General features: G+C 37.5%; 1 protein-coding gene and 1 long non-coding RNA gene across 18 annotated transcripts in view; one reads left to right on the top strand and one right to left on the bottom strand.

The window, feature by feature from the left end:
• The window catches only part of Cep112 (centrosomal protein 112), a 507666-nt gene that overhangs the window by 132407 nt on the left and 351338 nt on the right, over positions 1-23921 (top strand). For all 17 annotated transcript variants that reach the window (XR_004113083.1, XR_004113081.1, XR_004113080.1 and 14 more), the window contains one exon: positions 22104-22239. Coding sequence is in view for 13 of the 17 variants with exons in the window: in XM_031350526.1 (XP_031206386.1) it covers positions 22104-22239 (136 nt within the window). In the remaining 4 variants the exon portion in view is untranslated. The remainder of the gene's footprint in view (positions 1-22103; positions 22240-23921) is intronic.
• The window catches only part of LOC116076715, a 27346-nt gene continuing 12241 nt past the window's right edge, over positions 8817-23921 (bottom strand). The window contains exons 2-4 of the long non-coding RNA XR_004113084.1: positions 20926-21078; positions 20055-20206; positions 8817-8937 (exon numbers count right to left, since the gene is read on the bottom strand). This is a non-coding gene — a long non-coding RNA (uncharacterized LOC116076715). The remainder of the gene's footprint in view (positions 8938-20054; positions 20207-20925; positions 21079-23921) is intronic.

Below are 23921 nucleotides of genomic sequence, written 5' to 3' on the forward strand. Positions count from 1 at the left end.
CTCAGCTTAGCTATGATGGAGGTAAAATTCTTTGGTGATGTGAGGGTCATTGAAGTACAGCCTTATTATAATAAAACCCAATGTCTAAAAGTTGTTCTTATTTTGAGCTTGTACCACAGTAAGAGCCAAGATTTTAAACTCTACTAAATACAAAACAAAAATACTTTATATATTTATATTCATTTAAGAAAATACTAGTAGTGATGTATTGTTTTGAAGTATACAGTTAATATGTTTGGAGTTATTTAAAATTTATACTGAGAAAAATGTATTTTCACTATTGCTATAGACGAGCATCTACATAAGACTGTTAAATTGATTGTTGTTTTATATCAAACAACTTTTATAATACTCATTTTTATTGTTATAATATTTTATTAATTTTAAAGAATATGACAAAAAATACCCTATCAATATGTACTACATTTGTGAACATGTACATCCAAAAAAATCAATAAACTTTCAAAAAAACATAGTGCCTGTGGAGAGCATAGGTTCTTGAATTTGATGCAATCTGGCAATTTGATTTTGTTGTTATTCCTTTATGAAGTATAGTGTCTGCTGTCATAGCTAAGAAACATTTTTTGATATCAGCTCTGATCACAAAGGTTGTCGCCTATGCTTTCCTCTGGAAACCATACACTTTTGGTCTCACCCTTGTCTCTGATTGCTCTGCCACGTTAACTTCTTCACGGTGTAAATTTCCTTTCTGAGCTCACTTCGAGCTGATCGCTTTCATGTGAGATCTTAAAGTCCTTTGTCTTTGTCTTTGGGAATGATAAATTGTTTTATCATTATGGTTATCCATGGTAGCTACTACCTTATCTTCTTTATTCTTTGACACAGTCTGAAGAAGTAGGAAGTTAATTTTCAGCCCTTGCCATTTCATCAGACTGTCTTGCAGGTGCCTCTCACTTTTTCTGCTGTTTTCGGTTGGAAGTTTCATTAAGTGATTTTGATGATTTTCCCTGAGTGTATCTCAAATGTTCTCTTTTCCAGGCTCTGCAGTAGCTTTTGGCCTTCAGTTTTTATTTTATCCTTCATTACTTCATCTTGAATGGGCTAGATTTCATCTGGTTTTAATGTTGTATTTATTTAGTACACACTTAGAGAGCCCCTACAGTTTGTGCACCTTCCTGGGTTCTGTGCTATACAATCTGGGAGTACACTGTCTTAGCTGTGCTTTATGTGGACTTGTTTAATGTCTGTGCTCTTGTAAAGATCAACGACTAGATAAAAACATTGCTCAGTTGCCAAGAAGTGCTACGTTTCTAGGAAAATCGCCTGCAGATTCTGTTTTACTCATGATGCACCTTTTAATCACCTATAGTTTGAGTCTTTGGTTTTTCTGAATGAATGTGGATTTATCGTTGTCAGTGGATCTTCAACCCATATTCTTCTCTGGTTTCCACATCCATCTTTATTCATTTCGTTGTAAAGTTTGCAGCACTCTGTCTAGCATACAGGGTCAGGCATCCTATACTCTAATCCAGGTGTTTTCTGGGATGTCACCATAGTACAGTCTTCACTACCAAATATTTTACTATTTTTAGATGCAGGACCTTTTATTTGAGAGAGATAGAAGATAATTTTCTAGCTCCAATTCTAATTCCTAAAGCACATTTCATCAGGTTTTTGGGTCAGCAGTATACACGGGCAGTTTTCTCTGTCTGTTTCTAGTCTTTGCATTTGCGGAGTTTTCTTTATTGAAGCGTTTCACCGGCTCACCTGGGTGAGTCTGTGTACCGTTATCAAGATGTTCCTTTTATTCCCAGCCTAGGTATTGTATTAGAGTGATCACTTGGGGAGACAGTTTGGGAAATGCTAAGCAGATGCCTTCCTTTTTTATAGGCAGCTAGAACTTATCTTTGCCCATAATTTTTGGCTAGATTTCTGAAATGTGATACATATACTCTTGTGCTGTTTATGATCACATAGTTAAGTCCCTGTGAAGTCAGTACCATCACTTTTGGAATCAATTATTGAGGTTCAATGTAGATTCAATAACAGATTAGTTTGTGGCACTAAAATCTAGTTGCATGCTGACCTCTTCTCGACTTTGAAACTTGATTTCTTAAAATAAAGAAGTCCTTGATCTCAGCTTGCTTTGTGGTCTTTTGCTTCTTTTTCAAGAGGATATAGGGAAGCGTGTGGAGCTTGGTGACCTCCTGAGAAGTGCTGCACGGTTAGCTGTCTGCAAAATTAATAAGAGAATCAAAGGCTGCCTCACCATCTCCCAAATGACTTTTCTTTTTTTACTCCAGGAAAATCATCATATTCTCTGTTGCCACAAGGGTTCTTTGATTTTTCACACCATTGGATGTATGCTTTATTAATATGAGACTGCAGACAACTCCTTCTGAGCTTTTATCTCTTAAAAAAAAATTGTTCTTGGTGTTATTTGTTCACAAAATGTATGGTGTAGCCATTGTCATTACTATTAGACCAGTAGTTGGTCCTCCTCCACCTCTCTGATCCTGTCTCTAATTACACATGAAATTGGTTCCTGGTCCATTCTCTTGGATCCATGCCAAAATATTGTTTCTGATCTCATTAAGGTTCTTTTGTTAAAACCTTGGCTTCTGCATTTCCTTAATTGAAGTTTTTATATACCAGGCTTTCCATCTATTAATTGCTTCCTATTACAAAAAATACTGCATCTTTCTCTATTTTTAATTATTACGTAAGATACTGCCTAAGTCTTTCAAGCATATTCATCTTTTTAACATTTATAGATGCATAATTCTCCATCTTAGAATCCCTTTCTCAACACTACTTTACCCTAGGTCTCATCTCCTTTACTTTTAAAGTCAATTTCCTTTAACGTATTCTATTACTCACTTCCTCCACCTCGCCTCCCACCCTCAACCCTATCTCCTCTGCCTTCTTTCCTCAGCTTACCAAGACAGTCCTGCCAGAGTTTCCAGTGACTTCTATGTGGAATTTGTTGTTGTTGTTGTTGTTATGGCCTTGTTCTTCTTGGGTTTTATGATTCAAACCATTCCTCCATTCTATTCTCTTCACTCAGTATTCTCTACATGTTCATCATTTCTTCATCTGGTTCTAGATTATTTTCTTACACACAGCAGTAGGCAATGTGTGTACCATCCTGTAACACCTTCAGTGTGCCTTGAATGTGTGTGCTAGATTAGAACTGTTGGCTTCACTTAGTTTATGTCACTTATTAGGAGACTATTTGATTCATATTTTCCATTTATAAACCTTTGTTTTGAAATTCACTTTGTGAGAACTTGTAGGCTCATGCCTTTCCAGGCCACTTGCGTTTGTGTGCTGCTGTCTCTTGCTGCTTCTGTGGTTTTCCTAGTTTTCTTTTCTTCTCTGTTTAGTAGTTTTTCATTCATTCAAGCTTTTCAGCAGACATTAGACATTTCTGCACCTGAGACTCCTTTCTTTGGAACACAGATTTATTTTGTACCACATTGAATTAGCTGGCAACATCATAATATTTGGGGACTACAAGAATGATTGCTGGATGTTTTGAAACAAGTTCTGAGTATTGAGCTGTCACCTCTCAGGGACACATGTAGCGTTAACTGCATAGTCCAGAGACAGCATCATAAAGGATGTCACAGTTACTGTGTGTCATCTACCCCTCCGTTGTTCCCCTCACTATCATGTGTGTGTCTTCTTTGTGGCTTGATTTTCATGGATGCATATATGGCATAGTGCATTCTGTAGTCTTTTGTGTCTGGTTTAACTTAGCAAGATGTTTACAAATTTCATCTACATTGTAGAATGCATCATGGCTTTATTTGTTTGGTGGGTGGATAATATCGCATGATGAACATATGTCATAATCCCTTTATCCATTACTGCTGATAGGCATTTGGCTTATTTCTACCTTTTATCCATTGTGAATAATGTCACTATAAGTTATCAAAGACAGTTGTTCTTTTCAGTTCTGAGTATATGCTTGGACGTGGAATTATTGGGAAGGCTGGTTGTCCTCATACCTGGCTTCTGTCACTGGTCTTGAAAATACTTGGGCAGTTGGCACAGCTGTCTTTTTACTCTACATGCAGCTACTATAATAGCCCTCAAACCAAAATGTTAGAGTTATGTATGGGCTTTGCAGTCATTTGACAATGATACTTTCTCTAATTTTCTTTATATTCAACAATATAAACACAGACTGAAGTGTTTCAGGCTCATGGCGTTGTACCTTGGAAAGTATGGCTGTGTAAATAGTGTTCTATCAAGCTGGCATAAGTAGTGAGGCCGTGCGTGTTATCCTTCTTTCTCTACTTTGCGGTTATGTTTCCTTCACTTTTCTGTCATGCCTGATGAGCAGAATTCTCTGCTAATTAGTGATGAGAGCACTCTTTCCCAGGTTATATTTATATGTATCCATGTATATTTATATCTATCCATGTATATTTATCCATGTATAGCTGTCATAAGAAAACAGGAAACTAAACCAAACCATTACCACTTTGTACTTTAAGGTTATAGAAGAATTATTAGATGCCTGTCTGAGAATTAATCTGAATATATATTTATTATATGTATTAAACAGACTTTGCTTTAATAATTTATAGGCAATTTGTTCAGAATGTTATAGTTTGCTTTTCTTGTAACCAGAATTGATTGTATTTTAAGTTTGATGTCAAACCTAAATTACTAGAAGGCATTAACAAGAATTTATAGGTGGATTACAGTTATTCAATTTTGTATACCTGTTGCAGTGTATGCAATTTTGTATACTCTGTTATAGTATGTAAATATCGGTCTATTGTGTTTTTGAGAGTTATAAAAATAGTACTAATGATAGTGAAAAGAAATCAAATGTTCACACATGCAACTGAGATGAGATGCTAGTCGTCAGCCATGGTGAAAGCAATGCTTCTGTAGCTGTAGGTTCGTTTTACACTAAAGAGGCCAAATTATGTAACACATCTAAACTTATGAGAAAACGTCCCTAGTGATGCTTCCTTCTTATATATGTTGGCTGTTAGCTATCAGAAAATAGAAATCTAGAAAATAAGTTTTGTTACTAACAAATTCTCATAAATTATCTTTTGGTCTGATATTAATTTTAGTAGTGTTATTCTTCCTGATAAGGCCCACAAGTTCAATTTTGCACACACTAGCTTATATGGCAAGTACTTTTTTAATATAATTACTCCAGTTTTGAGGATTGAACCTCATGTGTGCTGCGCAAGCAGGCACTTTATTCCTAAACCGCGTGCCTGTCCTAGTTTATTTTATGCAAAGTATAATTTACACAGAAGTTATTAGAACACTCCTGAAAGACAGGAGAGTGCATGGTGTGTGTGTAGAACTAAAGGATTCCTAGCAGGAACCAAAGCACGGAGAACTGGGAGTTCTGCATCCCTGGCGGGCATTGACTAAAGAATGTTAGCAGAGAGGCAGACAGACAAAGTGACAGTGCAGAAAGACTGACTTTGCTTAGTAGTACTGGCAATAACCTAAATGCAATTAGAAATGAGTTAGCAGAGAAGAGAGCTTCTCATCAAAAGGAATTACTATTTCATGAACATGAATTGTATGACAGTTGTTCAAGCAAGTGGTCAGGAGTATAACAAACAGACATGATTGCCTGGAAGAAGGCTTTTGTCAGATAATTATAAACAATAGATGAAAATTTTAAGTACGTCTAGCATTCAAAAATATGCTTTTATTTCCTCACTGAATTTCCTTTGTTTTTTTTCTAAATCAACTCTTGAAGTTTGGTGTCATGAAAGTTAATGAGAGTTCTTTATAATTGTTAACTGTTAAATTTTAATCCTCTAATTTTTATTACCTGATATAAAATTTATTCATTTTAATTGTAGAATACACAAATGTCAAGGAACTTTGAAGAAACTTCAGTAATTTAAACCATATATCTCTGTTCTTAGTGAAAAATGAAAACACCCCAAAGGAGGTTTTATGTGGAGTAAACGAGGTCTGGAAATGGTCTGTATTGAGACCTAATGGCCTTTTGATGTCTGATTCTTTGATTTTGCCTTTTTCTTTTTAAAGGGGTGCTATGTGATTATAATTAGAAACATTTCAAGTTCTTTACTTGGAGAGCTAATTGTTCCTTAGCTCATGCCATGATGACTAATCGTTTGCTTCTCAACGGTATAGTGTCTGAAATGACTACTGAAGAGATTCACCATGTGGAGTGAAGAATGCTTCAGTTCTTCCTGAAGGTTTTATCATGGCTATAATGTGTACTCATTTGTTTTGTATGTTGTGGCTCTATTTTAATAACTTCTAACTAATTTGTTGTGAATTTTTGTTTGTTTTTTTTTTTTTTGCAACTAGAATTAAGTATATTTTAAGTTTGGCAATAAACCAAAATTACTACAAGGCATAATGAGAATATACCTTAATAGGTGGGTAATAGTTATTCAATTTTGTATTAATATAATCATTTGAATTATCTTGAGAAAACTTATCCATATAATTTAGTAAGTTCCCAAAATCTGAGCATAATTTTCTTCTTACAGCTAGCTTCCTTGAATACCAGTGTGGTGGTAAAGGGGCCCAGCTGCTCTCTTCTTCACTCTGCTGGAGCATCTGAAACCAGTTTAGATCCAGAGCAGTCAAAGCTTGCAGTTTATTGTAAACATTCCTTAGCTCCAGTGAGCATGCTGATTTAACCCTGCCTCTGAGAAGCACAACATGAAGCTTGCACAAGAGAGCAATATGTGACTGCCTTGCTTCAAGCAGAGAAAGAAATGTACTTTCTGTTAAGTGGTTCTTTGTAGAAATGTCATCATAGAACACTACATTTCTTCTCATGAGGCCACATGGAGTGTGATGGTCAGCAAGCTTCTTACTGACAGACAGTTGTGACACTATTTCACACTATAAGCTTAATGTGTAACATGAGATTCCTCTTAGGCTTATTAGATGCTTACTTTAGAATTCAGCAAACTCATTTTAAAGTAGCTTATATATTTATTTAGCTTCTTGAGTTTTATTACAATTGCAGTTCCACTTTTACAGTGAAATGTGAAATAAACATGATTGGGGGAGTGAAATCAGCTAACATTGTAAAGCTTTACTTCATTTAGTATTTACAGTAAACTCTTCAAAAGACTCCTGTGGTTCTGTGTCATCTGCTAGGAGAGATGGAGTTTTAGAAATGGAGCAGCTTGACCAGCATCTCATAAATAATGCTACTGAGCTGAGCTCCATACCTGAGGCCTCTCACTCTAAATCTCTTATCCAGAAAAAAAATAAATTTTACTGTCTCTGTCACCTGTTGTTGTTGTTGTTGTTGTTGTACGAGACAGGGTTTCTCTATGTAGCCTTAACTGGTTTGGAACTTGTTATGTAGCCCAGGTTAACTCATCTTGTAAATGATCTTACTTCCCTTTCCTTTCAAATACTAGGATTCTATTCTAGGCTTGAGTTACCACTCTAAACTTGACAAAATAGTTTTCCTTTTGTACTTTCTAAATGACTTGACTCAAATTATTTTTAAGTGTGTCCATTAACCCCATGTGAGTCTTTTGTACCCCAGAAAGCTGCACTCTCTATTCTTTCCTACCGCATACCTCCCTTTTTCTACTATAGATTGGTTTCCTGATCCAGAGGGGACCAGGTTCAAAGACCTTATGTTCCACAGTTGATAAAGCTTCTAGGATTACCAACTTTGCATTGGTTTGACTCAGTTGTCTCTTTTGTTAACCACTGTGTCATGCATGGACAGTCCTCTCTGACTATGAAAATTTGAAATCTAAAAAACTGGTAGACTAAAGCAAGCAAATTCAGAAGCTGAAAACCTGAGAAGTTACTGTATTAGCTATTATTATTGGTTTTGTGGCAAAATGGATAAAAACTTAAGGGAGACAAGTTATTTTGGCTCATGGTTTGAAGGTGTAGTTCATCATGATTGCCACAAACAGGAGGCAGCTTGCTGGCATCTGGATAGAACAAGTACCAGTGAGAGGGGAATTCCAGGGTTCTACTTTCTCCTTTTCCCATTTTTATTTAGTCTGATGTCCAGCCAGATTAAAGTTGAGTCTTTCCTTCTTTGTTGAGCATCTGTGAGAAACTCCTTATGGACATTCCCAGTGGTTTCTTCTAAGAGATTATAAATCTTATCACATTGACAAGGAAGACTCACTTTCCCAGTTATCATGATGATGATTCGTTAGTCCACAGCCAGTATGGACTATAGTCAAACTGAAGTTCTCAGCAGTTGCACTGATGTAAGGGAACTGGGCAAATGCAGTGGGAAAGAGGTCTATAAGAGATAAAGCTGGAGATCGGGAGCCTAATGTACTTCTCTGCATGTCAAGAAAGCCTTTCCTGAGCTTGCATCTTCATAATATACAGTTATTTATTCAGTTATTATGAGTTTGGGGATTTATTTAGTTGAAAGTGAAAATATAAGTAGACTAACTATGGTCTATATACTGTAATTGCCACATACATTACTTTTTAAAGAGACACTTTTTCTTGGAAAGAATGAAATTGAATTTTATTTTCCTTCCTTATCGAAACTATCACAGATTATGAAAGTATTATATCAAAGTATGAATTAGTATGGAGATAGTTTAATTCTGTAGACTCTTTAGGAAGTTTAAGTAGATCATTTATAAATAAAATTAGCTTATTGTCATGTAATTGAGAACATGTTGGCATTTTGTTTTGTTTCTCCAGCAGTTATAAACTCTTAAAACTTGTGTAAAATCTTAAAATTTTATAACATTTTTAATTTGGAAAAGATTAGAGGCTATTATATAAAACCCTTTTTCCTGTTAAATTCAGAACTCATTTTGGAAAGCAGGAGGTCAGGAAACCTCTCCACATGAGGCTAAGTGTACTCACCAGCCCACGTTGAGCTTCCACAAGAGACCATGCACTGATGACAGTCGTCAGTCCTGAACAGAGAGGAAAGGAGCTGAACACATAGTTCCTCTTATTTCCTCCAGAATTAAGTGTTGTTAGTCTCTGTGAAAAGAAAGACAGGGCACTTTTCTTGCTGAAGGAGTCAAAGTGCTTATTGTGTGGGAAATTTATTTAATATGGGAAAATTGCAAACATCCAACACACATTTTCACATATAGCTAATGTTAGTGGTTTATAATTACTCATATATTTTAATATAAGAAAGAATGTCATTAGGCTATATCTTTTCTTTTTCTCCAGACAGAAACATCTTTCTTCTTCACATTTTATAAATCTGCCATGTTTGTGACTAATACCCAGATTAGTCTTTACTTAAATCCTTTAAAATTTTTGATACTTGTTTTATTTCCCAGAATATGATTTGTCTTGATTAAAGTTCTATGTACTCGTGAAATGGTTATTTATTTTCCTACGTTGTGGCAGAATGTTTTATGAATGTCATTAAGGTCGGGTTTACTGATAATTCATTCAATTTCTGTTTGTTTTTCTGTCTTATTTTTCTGTTAATTATTAATAATGAAGGGTATTTAAATTGACAGTTCTAATTAAGCATGTGCTTGTCTTTGTAGTTATGTAAGTTTTGTGTTTTAAACTTTTGTTTCCTACTGATAAACTCAGTAGTTCCTTAAGTATGATGACATGACCCTGACAACACTCTTTGTTCTGAAATCAATTTTGTATAATAGTAATATAGTCATTCTGTTTCCTTAATGTTGATATTTTTAAAAGTAGTTTTACTTTTAACCTATTGGAATCTTTCTGTCTAAGCAGCATATAGTGTTCGTTAATGCCTTCCCAATCATTTTGGACTGCCATTGTCTTTTATTTAGAATATTTAAGCCATTTATATTTAGTGTCACTAATAATTTTAAATTTTAAATGTAATATACATTCACCTGCCTGGTCCTGGCTTTTTTTTTAATAAAGATACTGCATCCTATATTCACATATTCAGACTTTTATAGTAAGAATTTATAATAATTTTGACAAGGAAGAATATTAAAATAAACTTTCATTTATGCCATGAAAAAGAATCTTTTGAAAAGATGTACTGCATGTGGCAATGATAGCATATAGGCCACAGTTAATTTATTAAAGAAAAAATAAAATGTAGATTTACTTTTGGATTGGTTAGTTATTGGTTTTTATTGTCTCTATCAGTTATTTGCTGTCTTAGAGGTTAATTTATGATTTAGTTTACATGTTTTAAAGTTGTCACAATATATCCTCAAGTGATATTAGACTAGTTTATGTATAAGAATTCTATGATAGATTATTGCCTTACTTTTTTTCTGTACTATGCATTATTCATGTTAGGAATTTTACCATTATACATTATTAAAAGCCATCATTATTATTCCTAATTTCCATTTGAAGTTAATTATTTTTAAGGACACTTAATTATAAAAATGAATCTTAAACTAGCCTGCGTAATTACAAATCTTGATAATATTTTTGTATTCCAACCCCCGAAGTTCCTTTCAACTTGGAAGACTCCCTTTTTTGTTCCCAAAGATGCAGGCCTCTTGATTGTAGTCTTTAGCCTTCTGAATATCTTCAGAGCCCTTACTTTCCCATGATTTTGAAAGATGGTTTTTGTCAGTTATGAATTCTAAGTTGAAAGAGTATGAGTATATTCATTTATTTATTTATTTAGTTATTTATTTATTCATTCATTCATTCATTTACCCATTTATTTATTTTTAACCTTTAAATTTCATTTTTTCTTTTTATTTATTTATTTATTTATTTTTATTAGATATTTTCTTTATTTACATTTCAAATGATATCCCCTTTCCCGGTTTCTCCTCCGAAAAAAACCCATATTCCCTCCCCGCTTTCCCTGCTTAGCAACCCACCCTCTCCCGCTTTCTGGCCCTGGCATTCCACTACACTGGGGGATAGAGTCTTCACAGGACCAAGGGCCTCTCATTGATGACCAACTAGACCATCCTCTGCTACATATGCAGCTGGAGCCATGGGTCCCACCATGTGTTCTCTTTGGTTGGCGGTTAAGTCCCTGGAAGCTCTGAGGGTACTAGTTAGTTCATATTGTTGTTCCTCCTAAGGAACTGCAAACCCCTTCAGCTCCCTGGGTCCTTTCTCTAGCTCCTTCATTGGGAACCCTGTGCTCAGTCCAATGGATGGCTGTGAACCTCTACTTCTGTATTAGTCGGGCTGGAGACAGCTATATCAGGCTCCTGTCAGCCAGCACTTGGTGGCATCCACAATAGTGTGTGGGTTTGGTATATGGTATATGGGAAGGATGCCCAGGTGGGGCAGTCTCTGGATTGCCCTTCCTTCAGTCTCTGCTCTACAATTTATCTCTGCAACTACTTCCATGGGTATTTTGTTCCCCTTTCTAAGAAGGACCAAAGCTCCCACACTTTGGTCTTCCTTCTTGAGTTTCTTGTGGTTTGTGGATTGTATCTTGGGTATTCTGAGCTTCTGGGCTAATATTTACTTATCAGTGAGTGCATGGCATGTGTGTTCTTTTGTGATTGGGTTACCTCACTTAGGATGATATTCTTCAGATCCGTCCATTTCCCTAAGAATTTCATAAATTCATTGTTTTTAATAGCTGAGTAGTACTCCATTGTGTAGATGTACCACATTTTCTGTATCCATTCCTCTGTTGAGGGACGTCTGGGTTGTTTCCAGTTTCTGGCTATTATAAATAAGGCTGCTATGAACATGGTGGAGCATGTGTCCTTATTACATGTTGGAGCATCTTCTGGGTATATGCCCAGGAGTGGTATAGCTGTGTCCTCCTGTAGAACTATGTCCAATTTCCGGAGGAACCGCCAAACTGATTTCCAGAGAGGTTGTACCAGCTTGCAGTCCCACCAGCAATGAAGTAATGTTCCTTTTTCTCCACATCCTCACCAGCATCTGCTGTCACCTGAGTTTTTGATCTTAGCCATTCTGACTGGTGTGAGGTGGAATATCAGGGTTGTTTTGATATGCATTTCCCTGATGATTAATGATGTTGAACATTTTTTTAGGTGCTTCTCAGCCATTCAGTATTCCTCAGTTGAGAATTCTTTGTTTAGCTCTGTACCCCATTTTTAATAGGGTTATTTGGTTCTCTGGAGTCTAACTTCTTGAGTTCTTTGTATATTTTGGATATTAGCCCTTTAGAAGATGTAGGATTGGTAAAGAGATTTTCCAAATCTGGTGGTTGCTGTTTTCTTCTATTGACAGTGTCCTGTGCCTTACAGAAGCTTTGCAATTTTATGAGGTCCCATATGTCAATTCTTGATCTTAGAGCATAAACTATTGGTGTTATTATTTTATTTACTTCCTGTTGTTGCTCCCTTCCCCCCCCCCCAACAGTTCCTCATCCCATTCCTCCTCTTCCTTGCGTCCAAGAGGGTGCCCCCCATACCAGACCTCCTTCCCTTGGGCCTCAAGTCTCTGGAGGATTAAGTGCATCTTCTCCCAATGAGGCCAGACCAGGCAGACCTCTGCTCTATGTGTGCCAGGGGCCTTGGATCAGCTCGTGTATGCTCCTGGTTGGTAACTCTGGGAGTCCCTGGGGTCTGGGTAAGTTGAGATTGCTGCTGGTCTTCCTGTGGGGTTGGTCTCCCCTTCAGCTTCTTCAATCCTTCCCCCAATTCAACCATAGGGATCCCTGAAGAATTCAGTTCAATGGTTAGGTGTAACTCTCTGCTTCTGTCTCAGTCAGCTGCTCGTAAGGCTTCTCAAGGGACAATCATGCCAGGCTCGTGTCTGCAAGCACATCATAGCATCAATAATAGCGTCAGGCCTTGGAGCTGCCTCTTGAGATGGATCACAAGTTGGGCTGGTCATTGGATCGCCTTTTCTTCAGTCTCTTCTCCAATTTAGTCCCTACTGTTCTTTTAGACAGGAACAGTTCTTAGTCAGAAAATTTGATTTTTGGTTAAGTAGCACTGTCCTTCTGCTTGAGGCCCTGTCTGTCTACTGAAGGTGAGTGAGATAAGTCAAACCCAAAAGGACACATGTGCCATATACTCACTGATTAGTGGGTATTAGCCAAAAGGGCAGAATACCTAGGACATCACCCATAGACCGTAATAAATATAACAAATAGAAAGGCCCAAGTGAGGATGCTTCAAATCCATTTAGAAGGGGCAAAGAAATAATCCTGGGAGACAGAGGGAGGGTCCTGGATGGGAGAAGGGAGAGGAGGAAGAAGGGGGACAGGATTAGATATGGGGGTGGACAGGAGAGTAGCCCAGGAGACCAAGAGAATGAATGGAGATAAGCATTATCTGGGGTGGAGGGCCCTCTAGAAAGACCTGGGAGGTGAGAGAGTAAGGCCTCCATGGGACGACCAACACTGGGGAGAAGGGCCTCAGGGTGCACTTGTAATAAAGTATTTGAAAGATACTGCTCGTGTCTTCTCTTCTCAGCGTTTGCCATGGAAAGTCTGACATCACCTTTTCCTAGCTGTTCTTTAACACTTCCTCTTTCTTTACGGAAATTTGATTATCATGTAACTTCTTGTATTTTCCTGTATATTGCCCATATTTGTAGGTCTTGAATCTGTAGGTTTGTAAATCTTGCTAAGTTAAAAAATATTTTGCTATTATTTCTAAAACTATGTATATGCTTACGTCTTGCCTTTCTTTTGCATACTCAAGATATAGACATATGAAGTTGCTGACAATTTTCATGGGTTCTCTGACTTTCCCTTCCTGTGCCTCAGCTCGGGTTCCACTGCTCCATCCACACCTCTGCCCTTTTCCTTAGTGCTGTGAAACCTGTCTCTAGTCCCAGGCACGGCTTTTCTCTGCAGTGCAGGTGGCATGGTAACTCTCAGCTTTGGCAGACTGCCTTTTGTCTCCATGCCTTCCCCAGGATGACTGCGGTTTACTCCTCAAGTTGACCTGCCTTTCTGTCCACACTTGTTCAGCTCATCGTCCTGTATGGGAGAATGCTGACCATCTTTTTTCTTCCTCAGTCTTTAGTTAACTTTATTACCAGTTTCTTGTGTGCTAATTCTATGAAGTCCTATTTATATTTATGTCTTAATTTATATTTATATCCATTCATTTGAATCAACTTAAATAATTGTAATTAATCTATGAATTTATTAAGCCCATGGTAGCTTATGTTTATTCTTTTTATTAATTTAGTGCATTTCTCCTTGAAAGCTACTAGGTGGATGGGATGTGAGTAGTTCAGAAATGCTTTTCCAATGTTTAGTCTTGTGCCTGGTATTAGATGAGTAATCAGTGTGTTAATGAGAGATAATTAACAAATACTAAATGGCTTCAGATTAACTATTGAGCTTATCATTCTGCCATGTACTTTGTCAAATTTGGAAAGTAAATTTTCTAAGTTTCCATTTATTTATATGTTAAAATAATAACTTTTATAGCTATTAGATAAAATAATATGTGGACTGACCTAACCTGTAATGGGCATAGTAGGCTGCCTCTGAATGTGTACCATCTGGTTATACTATTAGTGCTATAGGTTGTAGACATACCATTCATTAAAAGTACTAGAAAATATCTGTTGTCACACTGAAATTATCTTTACACCACTCAGAAATCATCCTTAATAAGCTGTCCCTCACATGATAAATATTGCATTTGTTTTTGATAAATAAGGAGAAAATATGCCTACTTAAAATTTGATCTATTTGTGCATAGTGATGAACATAAGTGAGAATATTTTCCAGCTACTTTGAAATATTCAAGTGCCCAGGGACAAGGCATGGATGATGTTTTTGAAGGGAATAAATATTTCAGCTCCACATTTCAGCCTTTTTTCTTCATTCCTTTGATCTGGCTTTGGTTTGCTTGTCATTCTGCTTGAATGACTTCACACTGTCTTTCTTCTTTCCCTGGTAACAAGAAATGGCTCTGTGCCTATTCCATAACATATATAGCCTTGACCACTTTACAGGAAAAGCATCTAGTTCCTTATTTACTGACATAATACTCTTTAAAATTAATTGTGTCAGTTGAAATGCCAGTAAGCTCTACATAGACAACATGTAATTTCAGTGGAAGTTTTCATTAGCAGCTTCCTAAGCATAAGAAATAGAAAAAGGAATGGTTAGATTTGGAGTTTGTTATGAAGTTTAAAGATTACAATTTTAAAGAATTGTTTCTTTATTGTATATAGGGTTATTTTACTCTTAAAGATCATCTCTTGTGATTTTTTAAGTTGTACCATGAAAATATAAATTGATTTTTCATCTCCAGAGTGAGAGTTTTTGCTTTATGTATATATTTATTTATACCCATATTATAGGTATGTTTATTTTGCATAAATGATTATACAAAATGTTAAATGGTGTAAGCCTGTTTTGTGGTTTTATTTTCTACTACATACACAAGTCAGGTCTTCTGAAATTTGTTTTGTTTTTTTGTTTTTTGGTGGGTGTGTACGTGTGTGTGTGTGTGTGTGTGTGTGTGTGTGTGTGTGTGTGTGTGTTTATTTATGTGGGTACATATACTTATGCATGTTGGAGGCTGGCTGCCATTGAGTTTTCCTCTATTACTTTACATCTTATTTTTGAGACAGACTCTCCTCCTGAGTGTGAAGCTCACTGATTGGTTGGACTGGCTAATGAGCCCCATGGATTCTCTTGTTTCTATCCCTCCAGGCCACATGCTCTGGTCTTAAAGATGCACACTGCTACATCTGACTTTTTAGATAGGTGCTAGAACTCCAAACTCAGGATCTCATGCTGTGGGGCGAGCACTGTACCAAGGGAGGCAGCCCCTCACCTCACTTTCTGAGCTTAGTTTTTATGGAGACTCTCACTGCCTCTTTGTATCATTTACACTCCTGTAGAAGCACGCTTCTGTACAAACTGTAGCATATAAAACATTGCAGTGTTGTTTGATTTCCTTCTTCATTCCTTTATCTTTCCTGAGTCTGGCTGATGTTTCTCTGAGATGAGAGTCTTTTCTTCTTCTAATTTTTCTGGGTGTTTTTGGTAATATTTAATGAGTAGATCTCGCAGAGTTTGTCACCAGGAGGCCTATCTCAGCTCCTAGACAACAGCTGAAGACCAGGAGATTCATGACAGACCCACTTGTTTTGAATCTAAATTAAAATCCAGTTGACTTGAAAGGATGTATGAATGTCTTAGTTGAAAATCCATAGCCTATTTATAACTAGCATTTTCTCTAATGTAAGAGTTTGACCTTGAGAATGGGGTTCCTGAGACTGTTAAATTCATGTCAAAAGAAACTTTTCTAGAATTCTTTTATGTTGTTGGTCACTTTTTTGAGCATTTTGGTGTCCTGAAGTCTGAGTTCCTCACTAAAGTGACTTTGCTGTCGTAACTGAGAGGATATGTAGGGACAGACGGACAGCTTTACTAAGTCTGGAAGTCCTGGGTTGTAGTAACTCAGACTTGCTCATGTTTTATTTATGTAGTGCCTTTTAGAGAAAGAATTCTGTTAGAGAATTTTTTTTACCTGATAATATTATTTAGCTGTCAAGTCACTGAAAATCCACAAATTAAATATTCATAGAAATAAAATTGAATTTATTCATAGTTTCTTTGCCTGATTTAACTGTAAAAAATTTTCTATACCTAACTCATCTTTTGTTCCCCATAGTATTTTAAAGAAGAATATTATGTTAAATACCTCTGCTACCCTTGACCACATTGTGATTGATAATTGCAAATGTTATACTATTTTTCTTTCGTTGCTGTGACAAATCTCTACAAACACAGTCTCTTAACGTAGTTTCAAGTTATTCTCTGCTGTTCTAGAAGTCAGCAGTTCACTATGAGACTTGAGGAGGTAAAGTCAAGGTATTGTGGAGGCTTGATCTTGGAGAGAGCTTCAGGAACAAATCCCTTGCTGGGGACATTTTCTGGAGGCTTGTGTTGCTTGCCCCCTGACCTTGAACACATGAATTGTGTTAACTGTACTGGTCAATTGAGACAGTATTGGTATCTTGTCAATAGTAAAAACAATACTGATGTTCATTTTATTAGGCATTCCTTTGACACCTGAAGAATATTAAGTGTGGTATATCTGTAGCATTCAGCTTGTTTTAAAGGATGTAGCAGATCCAGTGTAGGTTGAAGAGGACAAGGTAGTCATTTTTTAATTATGTGGTATGACATTTTTTGACTGACTCAGTCTAATTAATTTCAGTTCTGATTGGCAGCCAAGAAGGTAGGTGTTATTGCCTCTTGAAAAGCGTATGCTCCAAGCCCAGATGGAAAGGAGTGGAGAATTCAAGCTGTTTTTTAGGCTTGTTTGAAGTTTTTTGTTTTGTTTTGTTTTTCTTGGAGTTTCCAGTGGGGATGCCAAGCTGGCAGCAAATGAAGTATACTGTAATGTGAAGCCTTATAAATATGTGTTGGACCACGGCCATCATTATCAAAAGTGCTGCTACAGAAATGCGCCAAAAGATTTTCAAATTAGGGTTGGCCTGCACATGTAAACGTTAGCTTGTAAAGCTCAAGAAATACCAAGTTGTAGTCCATTAGTCCCCTGCATTTTATTGGCCTTTCTGAAATAATCATTCACTTCAGAGCATCCTTTAATCTGAGCTGAGTTGTGTCTGGGTAAGAATGCAGCTTCTTTTTTCTTTGTCCTTTATGTACTTAGATGAGGAAAATTTCATAAATAAATCACAGCTAAAAAGCACATTTTCTTTCCACCTTTTTATCTTCATGGAAACCCAGCTTTCAGGCATTTGAGTGATGCATTAATCCTCAGCTGCACAAGTCCATGGGGAAAAAATCTTTTTTTTTACTAGATATTTTCTTTATTTATATATCATACAATATCTCCTTTCCCAGGTTCCCCTCCGAAAAAAAGAAATAAAATAAAATAAAAACAAAACCAAAAACAAGACCCTGTTTCCTCTCCCCTCCCCCTGCTCACCACCCCACCCTCTCCTACTTACTGGCCTTGGCATTCCCCTACACTGGGGCATAGAACCTTCACAGGGCCAAGGGCCTCTCCTCCCATTGATGACTGACTAGGCCATCCTCTGCTACATATGCAGCTGGAGCCATTAGTCCCACCACATATACTCTTTGGTTGGTGTTAGTCCCTGGGAGCTCTGAGGGTACTAGTTAGTTCATATTGTTGTTTGTCCTAAGGGGCTGCAAGCCCTTCAGCTCCTTGGGTCCTTTCTCTAGCTCCTTCATTGGGGACCCTGTACTCAGTCCGATGGATAGCTGTGAGCCTCTACTTCTGTATTAGTCAGGTACTGTCAGAGCCTCTCAGGTGACAGCAGATGCTGGAGAGGTTGTGGAGAAAGAGGAACACTCCTTCATTGCTGGTAGGATTGCAAGCTGATACAACCACTCTTGAAATCAGTTTGGCGGTTCCTCTGGAAATTGGACATAGTACTACCAGAGGACCCAGCTATCCCACTCTTGGGCATATACCCAGAAGATGCTCCAACATGTAATTAGGACACATGCTCCACCAAGTTCATAGCAGCCTTATTTATAATAGCCAGAAACTGGAAACAACCCAGACGTCCCTCAACAGAGGAATGGATACAGAAAGTATGGTACATCTACACAATGGAGTAATACTCAGCTATTAAAAACAATGAATTTATGAAATTCTTGGGGAAATGGATGGATCTGGAGAATAGCATCCTGAGTGAGGTTACCCAATCACAAAAGAACACACATGGTATGCACTCACTGATAAGTGGATATTACCCCAGAAGATTGGAATGCCCAAGATACAATCCACAAATCACAAGAAACTCACAAAGGAAGACCAAAATGTGGATACTTCATTCCTTCTTAAAAGAGGGAACAAAATACCCATGGAAGGAATTGCAGTGACTAACTATGGAGCAGAGACTGAAGGAAGGACAATCCAGAGACTGCTTCACCTAGGAATCCTTCCCATATTCAATCATCAAATCCAGACATTATTGTGGATGCCAGCAAGTGCTGGCTGACAGGAGACTGATTAAAAAAAAAAAAAAAAAAAAACTTGAAGGTCACTTTTCTTTTCTGTTTTGCCTCTTGTATCCTGGACTATTTGGAGTCCTGGTTGGAAGAGGCAGCATTATTAGGACCTCAAGGAACAGACCTTTTACTGAAAGGCTTACGGCTTGCTTCTGTTTCAGTAACTTCTGTCAGTTTAATGGGGCTCTTTAAAAAGAGCCCTTCAGTTTGAATTAAGATAAAGACAATCTCCACTAAAACGTAAAAATCATAAGTGAGTGGATGAGTGCTTGTGTCATCCTGAGCAGCCACACTGGTGTGCCTGAAACAGGCCTGGGACAGCTAGCACTGTCCTGTGTGTGAAGAGCAGCCTGGGGCGGGTTGGGAACTATTGTGATGTAGAGCGGCTCCCTATGCTTACTGGTTTTTAAAACTTATTTAACGTTTTTTAATTGTGTGTGTCTGTGCTGGGGAAGAGGAAGTATATGGACATGAATGCAGGTACCCACAGAGGCCAGATGTGTTCGATCCTTCTGGAGCTGGAGTTCGGGCAGTTATGAGCTACGTGACATTGTTCTGAGAATTGAAGCTAGGTCCTCTGCAAGAGTACTATCCACCACTGAGCCCTCTCTTTAGCCCCTTGTCCTCCCTATTTCATATGTTTAAAAAATTCTAGTTGTCAATCCAGATAGAAATTGTGAATTGAGAACATGGTTTAACACAGAGAGTGTATTTGAACATTTTAAGTTGTCTGTAGAATATATTGATGACGGCTGAAGTTCATGATTTTATATGCTGAACCAAGTTGCAAATGGAACTGACCTTGGTAGGCAAGAATGACAAAATATGAAGAAAAGATTTCTCTTATTATATTTAAAGTGTTTGAACAACTTATGTGAATTCTTACACACAAAATAAAGATAATTTTCCAAATGTGCATTTCAGCTTTAGGTTGTATGTTTTCTTGATTACTTAATTAATTTACTTTACATCCCAACCAGTTTCTCCTCTGTCCTAGGAAGGCAGAGCCACAAAGCTCCTCAGGCTCTTGGGGCAGCCAGCTCAACCTGCTTGATGAGTTTCAGAGCAGTGAGCGACTGTCTCAAACAAGAAATAGATGGTGTCTGAGTATATCAGAGGTTGCCCTTTTATCCCACATGCATATTCAACATAGACATGTACATGTGCACATACAGTGCCCTAGTGCATGTGGTCATTCATGTAGGCACAGATACACATACACACAAAATAAATGAAGTGGTACCTGAAAGTCTGTATCCGGTTGCTGTAAAGTGCAGTAACTGTGAGCAGCATCTGGTCTTCAGCCTGATTAGAATGTCTTTGTTCCCATGCTTGGTATCATATGCCTTCATGCCTTGGAGCAGCCTTAAAACCCATAGGGCATACAAATGGTGGCTATCATTATAAAAGAGAGGAGGAGGGATTCCAGTGGAAGACATTGGTTTGCCATGGGCGTATAGTGCAGTGATTACTATTGGTGTAATCACAATTAGAGAGATGCAGAGGAGGATTTGAAGAGATAAATAGATATAAATTATCCTTACATGAAAGTGAAGGTTAAGAGTTCCTTAGGTACACATCTGCCATGCCCAAATACAGGATGGAAAGGTGAGTGTATACTGTGAATGTAAAGACACTGAAGGGCCCTGCTTAAATGGAAGTTGCGGGCCACTTTCCAGTAGTAGTCTGTTAGCCACTGAGGCTTTAGAAAAGATTTTAGTTTGGAGTTAGTAAGAAAATTTGACATTCTGATATATACTTCTGTATGTTTTTATGGGAAAGCCTATGCATGATATATCTTAAAGGGGTGTTTTTAAACTCACATCTGAGTAACTCCAGAAAGTTCAAGGTTGCTTGTTTGGGTGGTTAGTTGATTTTTTTGTTTTTGTTTTTGCTTTTCTTTAAAAAGCAGTGGCAAAAATGGTTTGAAAAGGTCTTCTCTCATTATTATAAAAATGACCTATTGATTCTCGTGAGTTAAATTGCTCTATCTCCCAGCATTCATCATTGCTGTAATTAGTGATAGTGGTGTGTGTGTGTGTGTGTGCGTGTGTGTGTGTGTGTGTGTGTGTGTGTGTGTGTGTGTGTGTGTGCGTATGAGTGAGTGAACTTACCAGTAGGGAAGATGAGTCTAGTTAATCAGGAAAGCAGCTTGGTGAGTCAGGCACCAACAGGAGCTCTGGAACTGACTTCCAGTACAAAATCCTGGCTTGAGCTCCCACAAGGAGGATCATCTTGGAAATGAGTCTCAGCTCCAGTTTCCTGTTCTAGAAAAGAAAGGATGTAAATTACAACTCTCATACAGGCTTACTGTGAAGGTAAATAAAAATTGATATATAGAAATATTTTGCTTAATGCACAGAACCTAGTCAGAACTTTGGAACTTGAACTCATTTATAAATTAATGGCTTCATTTTTTATGTCAACATAAGGAGATGTCTACTGCTTTGTGGTTCCTTTTTGATTCAATAGTTTCAGTATGATGTGTGAACAGATGGAAGGCCCAACATATCATGGTGTTACCTTAACCATCATTAGGGCAACTGATGATAGTGTATGTCTTCCAGTGTGATGCCACTCATTTCTAAAACTGCACTAGAGTCCACACATCACTACACTCACTTACTAAAAGAGGAATCTGTAGCTGTTACCACTATTTGATTCCATGTCATACCGTATATCCACTAAGTAGCCAATCTCTTGTCCACATTCCTTGTCTCCAGCAACAACAAATTTATTTTCTAAATACAATTTTTTACAGTTCTCAATTCTTTTACATAAATGGTATCCCATGTGATTCATTTTCATAATTGACTTACTTGCCTAAATATTTTGAAGATTATATATATATAAAATCTCCATGTTGTAGTATATACCAAAAATATACCTACTTTGTAAGTCTTAGTAATACCCTACTGTATAGAAATGCCAAGTTTTATATATTCACCACAGATGGAAAAACATAGTTTTATATGGTTTGTTTTTAGGGGAGTCTTAGAATGTAGTTATGCTGTCATCAAAAGACATTGTGTGGCTTTGTTCTTTCTCCCAGATAGATTGCTCAAATGTCAGCTTCTGAAAGAGAAGCTTCAGAAAATGCAATTTGAATTTTGTTCAAGAGAGAGCTAATTATTATTTTTATTGAAACCTAGTTCCTTTTTTAATTTTTAAAAAAATTAAAAAATTTTTTGAAATTAAAATATAATTACACCATTTGCCCTTTCCCTTTCCTCCCTTCAACACCTTCTTCATCCTTTTCTTCTGTAATTCTGAAGCTTTATGAACTTTGTAGGGAGAAGGAGGAGCAGCTCAGCAGAGTGACTGAAGTTCAGAAGTTGCAAGCCCAGCAGGCAGATGCTGCTCTGGAGGAGTTTAAGCGGCAGGTGGAAGTGAACTCTGAGAAGGTGTATGGTGAGATGAAAGAGCAGGTAAGACACACACTCATCTCCAGAGGCATTTCACTTTTTTAAAATCTTTGTTGGTGCTGGAAAGATGGCTCAGCACTTAAAAGCACATACTGGCTTCACAGAGGATCGGAGTTTTGTTCCCACCATGCACTTTGTGCCTGTCTCCACGAGAATTGCACTTATGTTGTAGATCCCAGAACACAAGCTCACATGAGTATGTGTGATTAAATATGCATATAGGGATTGGGCATAGTTATGAGTTCCAAGATTGCTTATCTACATAGCAGGTTCCAGGCTAGCCAGCGCTATGCAGTGAGACCCCATCTCAAGAAAAAGAAAGCTCTGTCAAAACTAACAATATAGCTGGGTCAGAGATTCAGAGTGAAAAGGGATCTGAACCTGTGATTGTCCTTTGAAGCCAGAATGGTCACTTATGAGTCCTCAAGTCCATCCCAAAGTGTGGTGATGGCAACAGAGTTAACTGCTCTGTAATTGTATAGGTGGATGAAACGTTCAAAGATTAATTCTTTGGTTGTTTGCTTTTGTTTTTCAAGAAGGGTGTAGCTTTGACTGTCCTAGAACTTACTGTGTGGACCAGGATGGTCTCAAACTTACAGAGAACTGTCTGCCTCTGCCTCCCAAGTGCTGGGATTAAAGGTGTGTGTCCCCACTGCCCAGCAAAGAATACATTTTTAAAAGAAAAGATTATGTAAGTATTCAAAGCTTTTATCTGTTATTCTCATTTGATTTGTTATATTTAATAGTATGTATTTGTGTTTTATGTTTAATTAGTACACTTTAATGATAAGTATATTTTACCAATTTAAAATGACCACTTTTTAATTATTAGTTCCTTGTAGTAAGTATTAGATTACTTTGTGTCATAATCAGGGTTTCTGTGGCTGTGATGAAACACTGCCACCAAAAACAACTTGGGAAGAAAGGGTTTACTTTGCTTACACATCTATATCATAATTCACCATCAAAAGCAGTGAGGGCAGGAACTCAAACAGGGCAGGAACCTAGAGGCAGAAGTTGATGGAGAAGCTATGGAGGAGTGCTGCTCACCTGGCTGGCTCCTACGGCTTGCTCAGTCTACTTTCTTATAGCATCAAGGACCACTTGCGCATGAGTGGTCCCACGCACAATTGGCTGGGCCCTCACCCATCCATTACTAATGAAGAAAATTCCCCCACAGACTTGTTTACACCCCATTCTTACAGTCCAGTCTTATGGAAGCATTTTCTCCACTGAGGTTCCCTCTTACAGAATGATTCTAGGTCATGTCAAGTTGACGTTGCTGAAGCAACGTGTTGTAGCAAAGGTGTGTTCTGCCTCAGCTGCAGGCGGCTCCCATGGAAACACCAAGCACATGTTAGGGTTACAAATCTCCCTGAACAAAACCTAGAGGCTTTATGTTTGAAACTGTTTATTTTGATGTGATTTTCTCAGTTCTGCTTTCCACTAATGCTGATTTGGGAGTATGGTTTGGAGGGCCCCATTTTTCTGTTTTCAACTTGCTCCCTGGGTAAAATCTGGGTTTCTATGGGGATTTTGTGCTAGGTAGGCAGCAGAGACTTTCCATTCCTGCTGTATGGATGTTCAGTTCCTATTCCATTGGGCCCTACAGAACTGATGGGAAGTTCTATGATAGGCTTAAAATGAAAGGAATAAAGAAACTATATATATATATATATATATAT

This window comes from Mastomys coucha, unplaced genomic scaffold (assembly GCF_008632895.1).
Source record: "Mastomys coucha isolate ucsf_1 unplaced genomic scaffold, UCSF_Mcou_1 pScaffold5, whole genome shotgun sequence".
NCBI classification, from domain to species: Eukaryota; Metazoa; Chordata; class Mammalia; order Rodentia; family Muridae; genus Mastomys; species Mastomys coucha.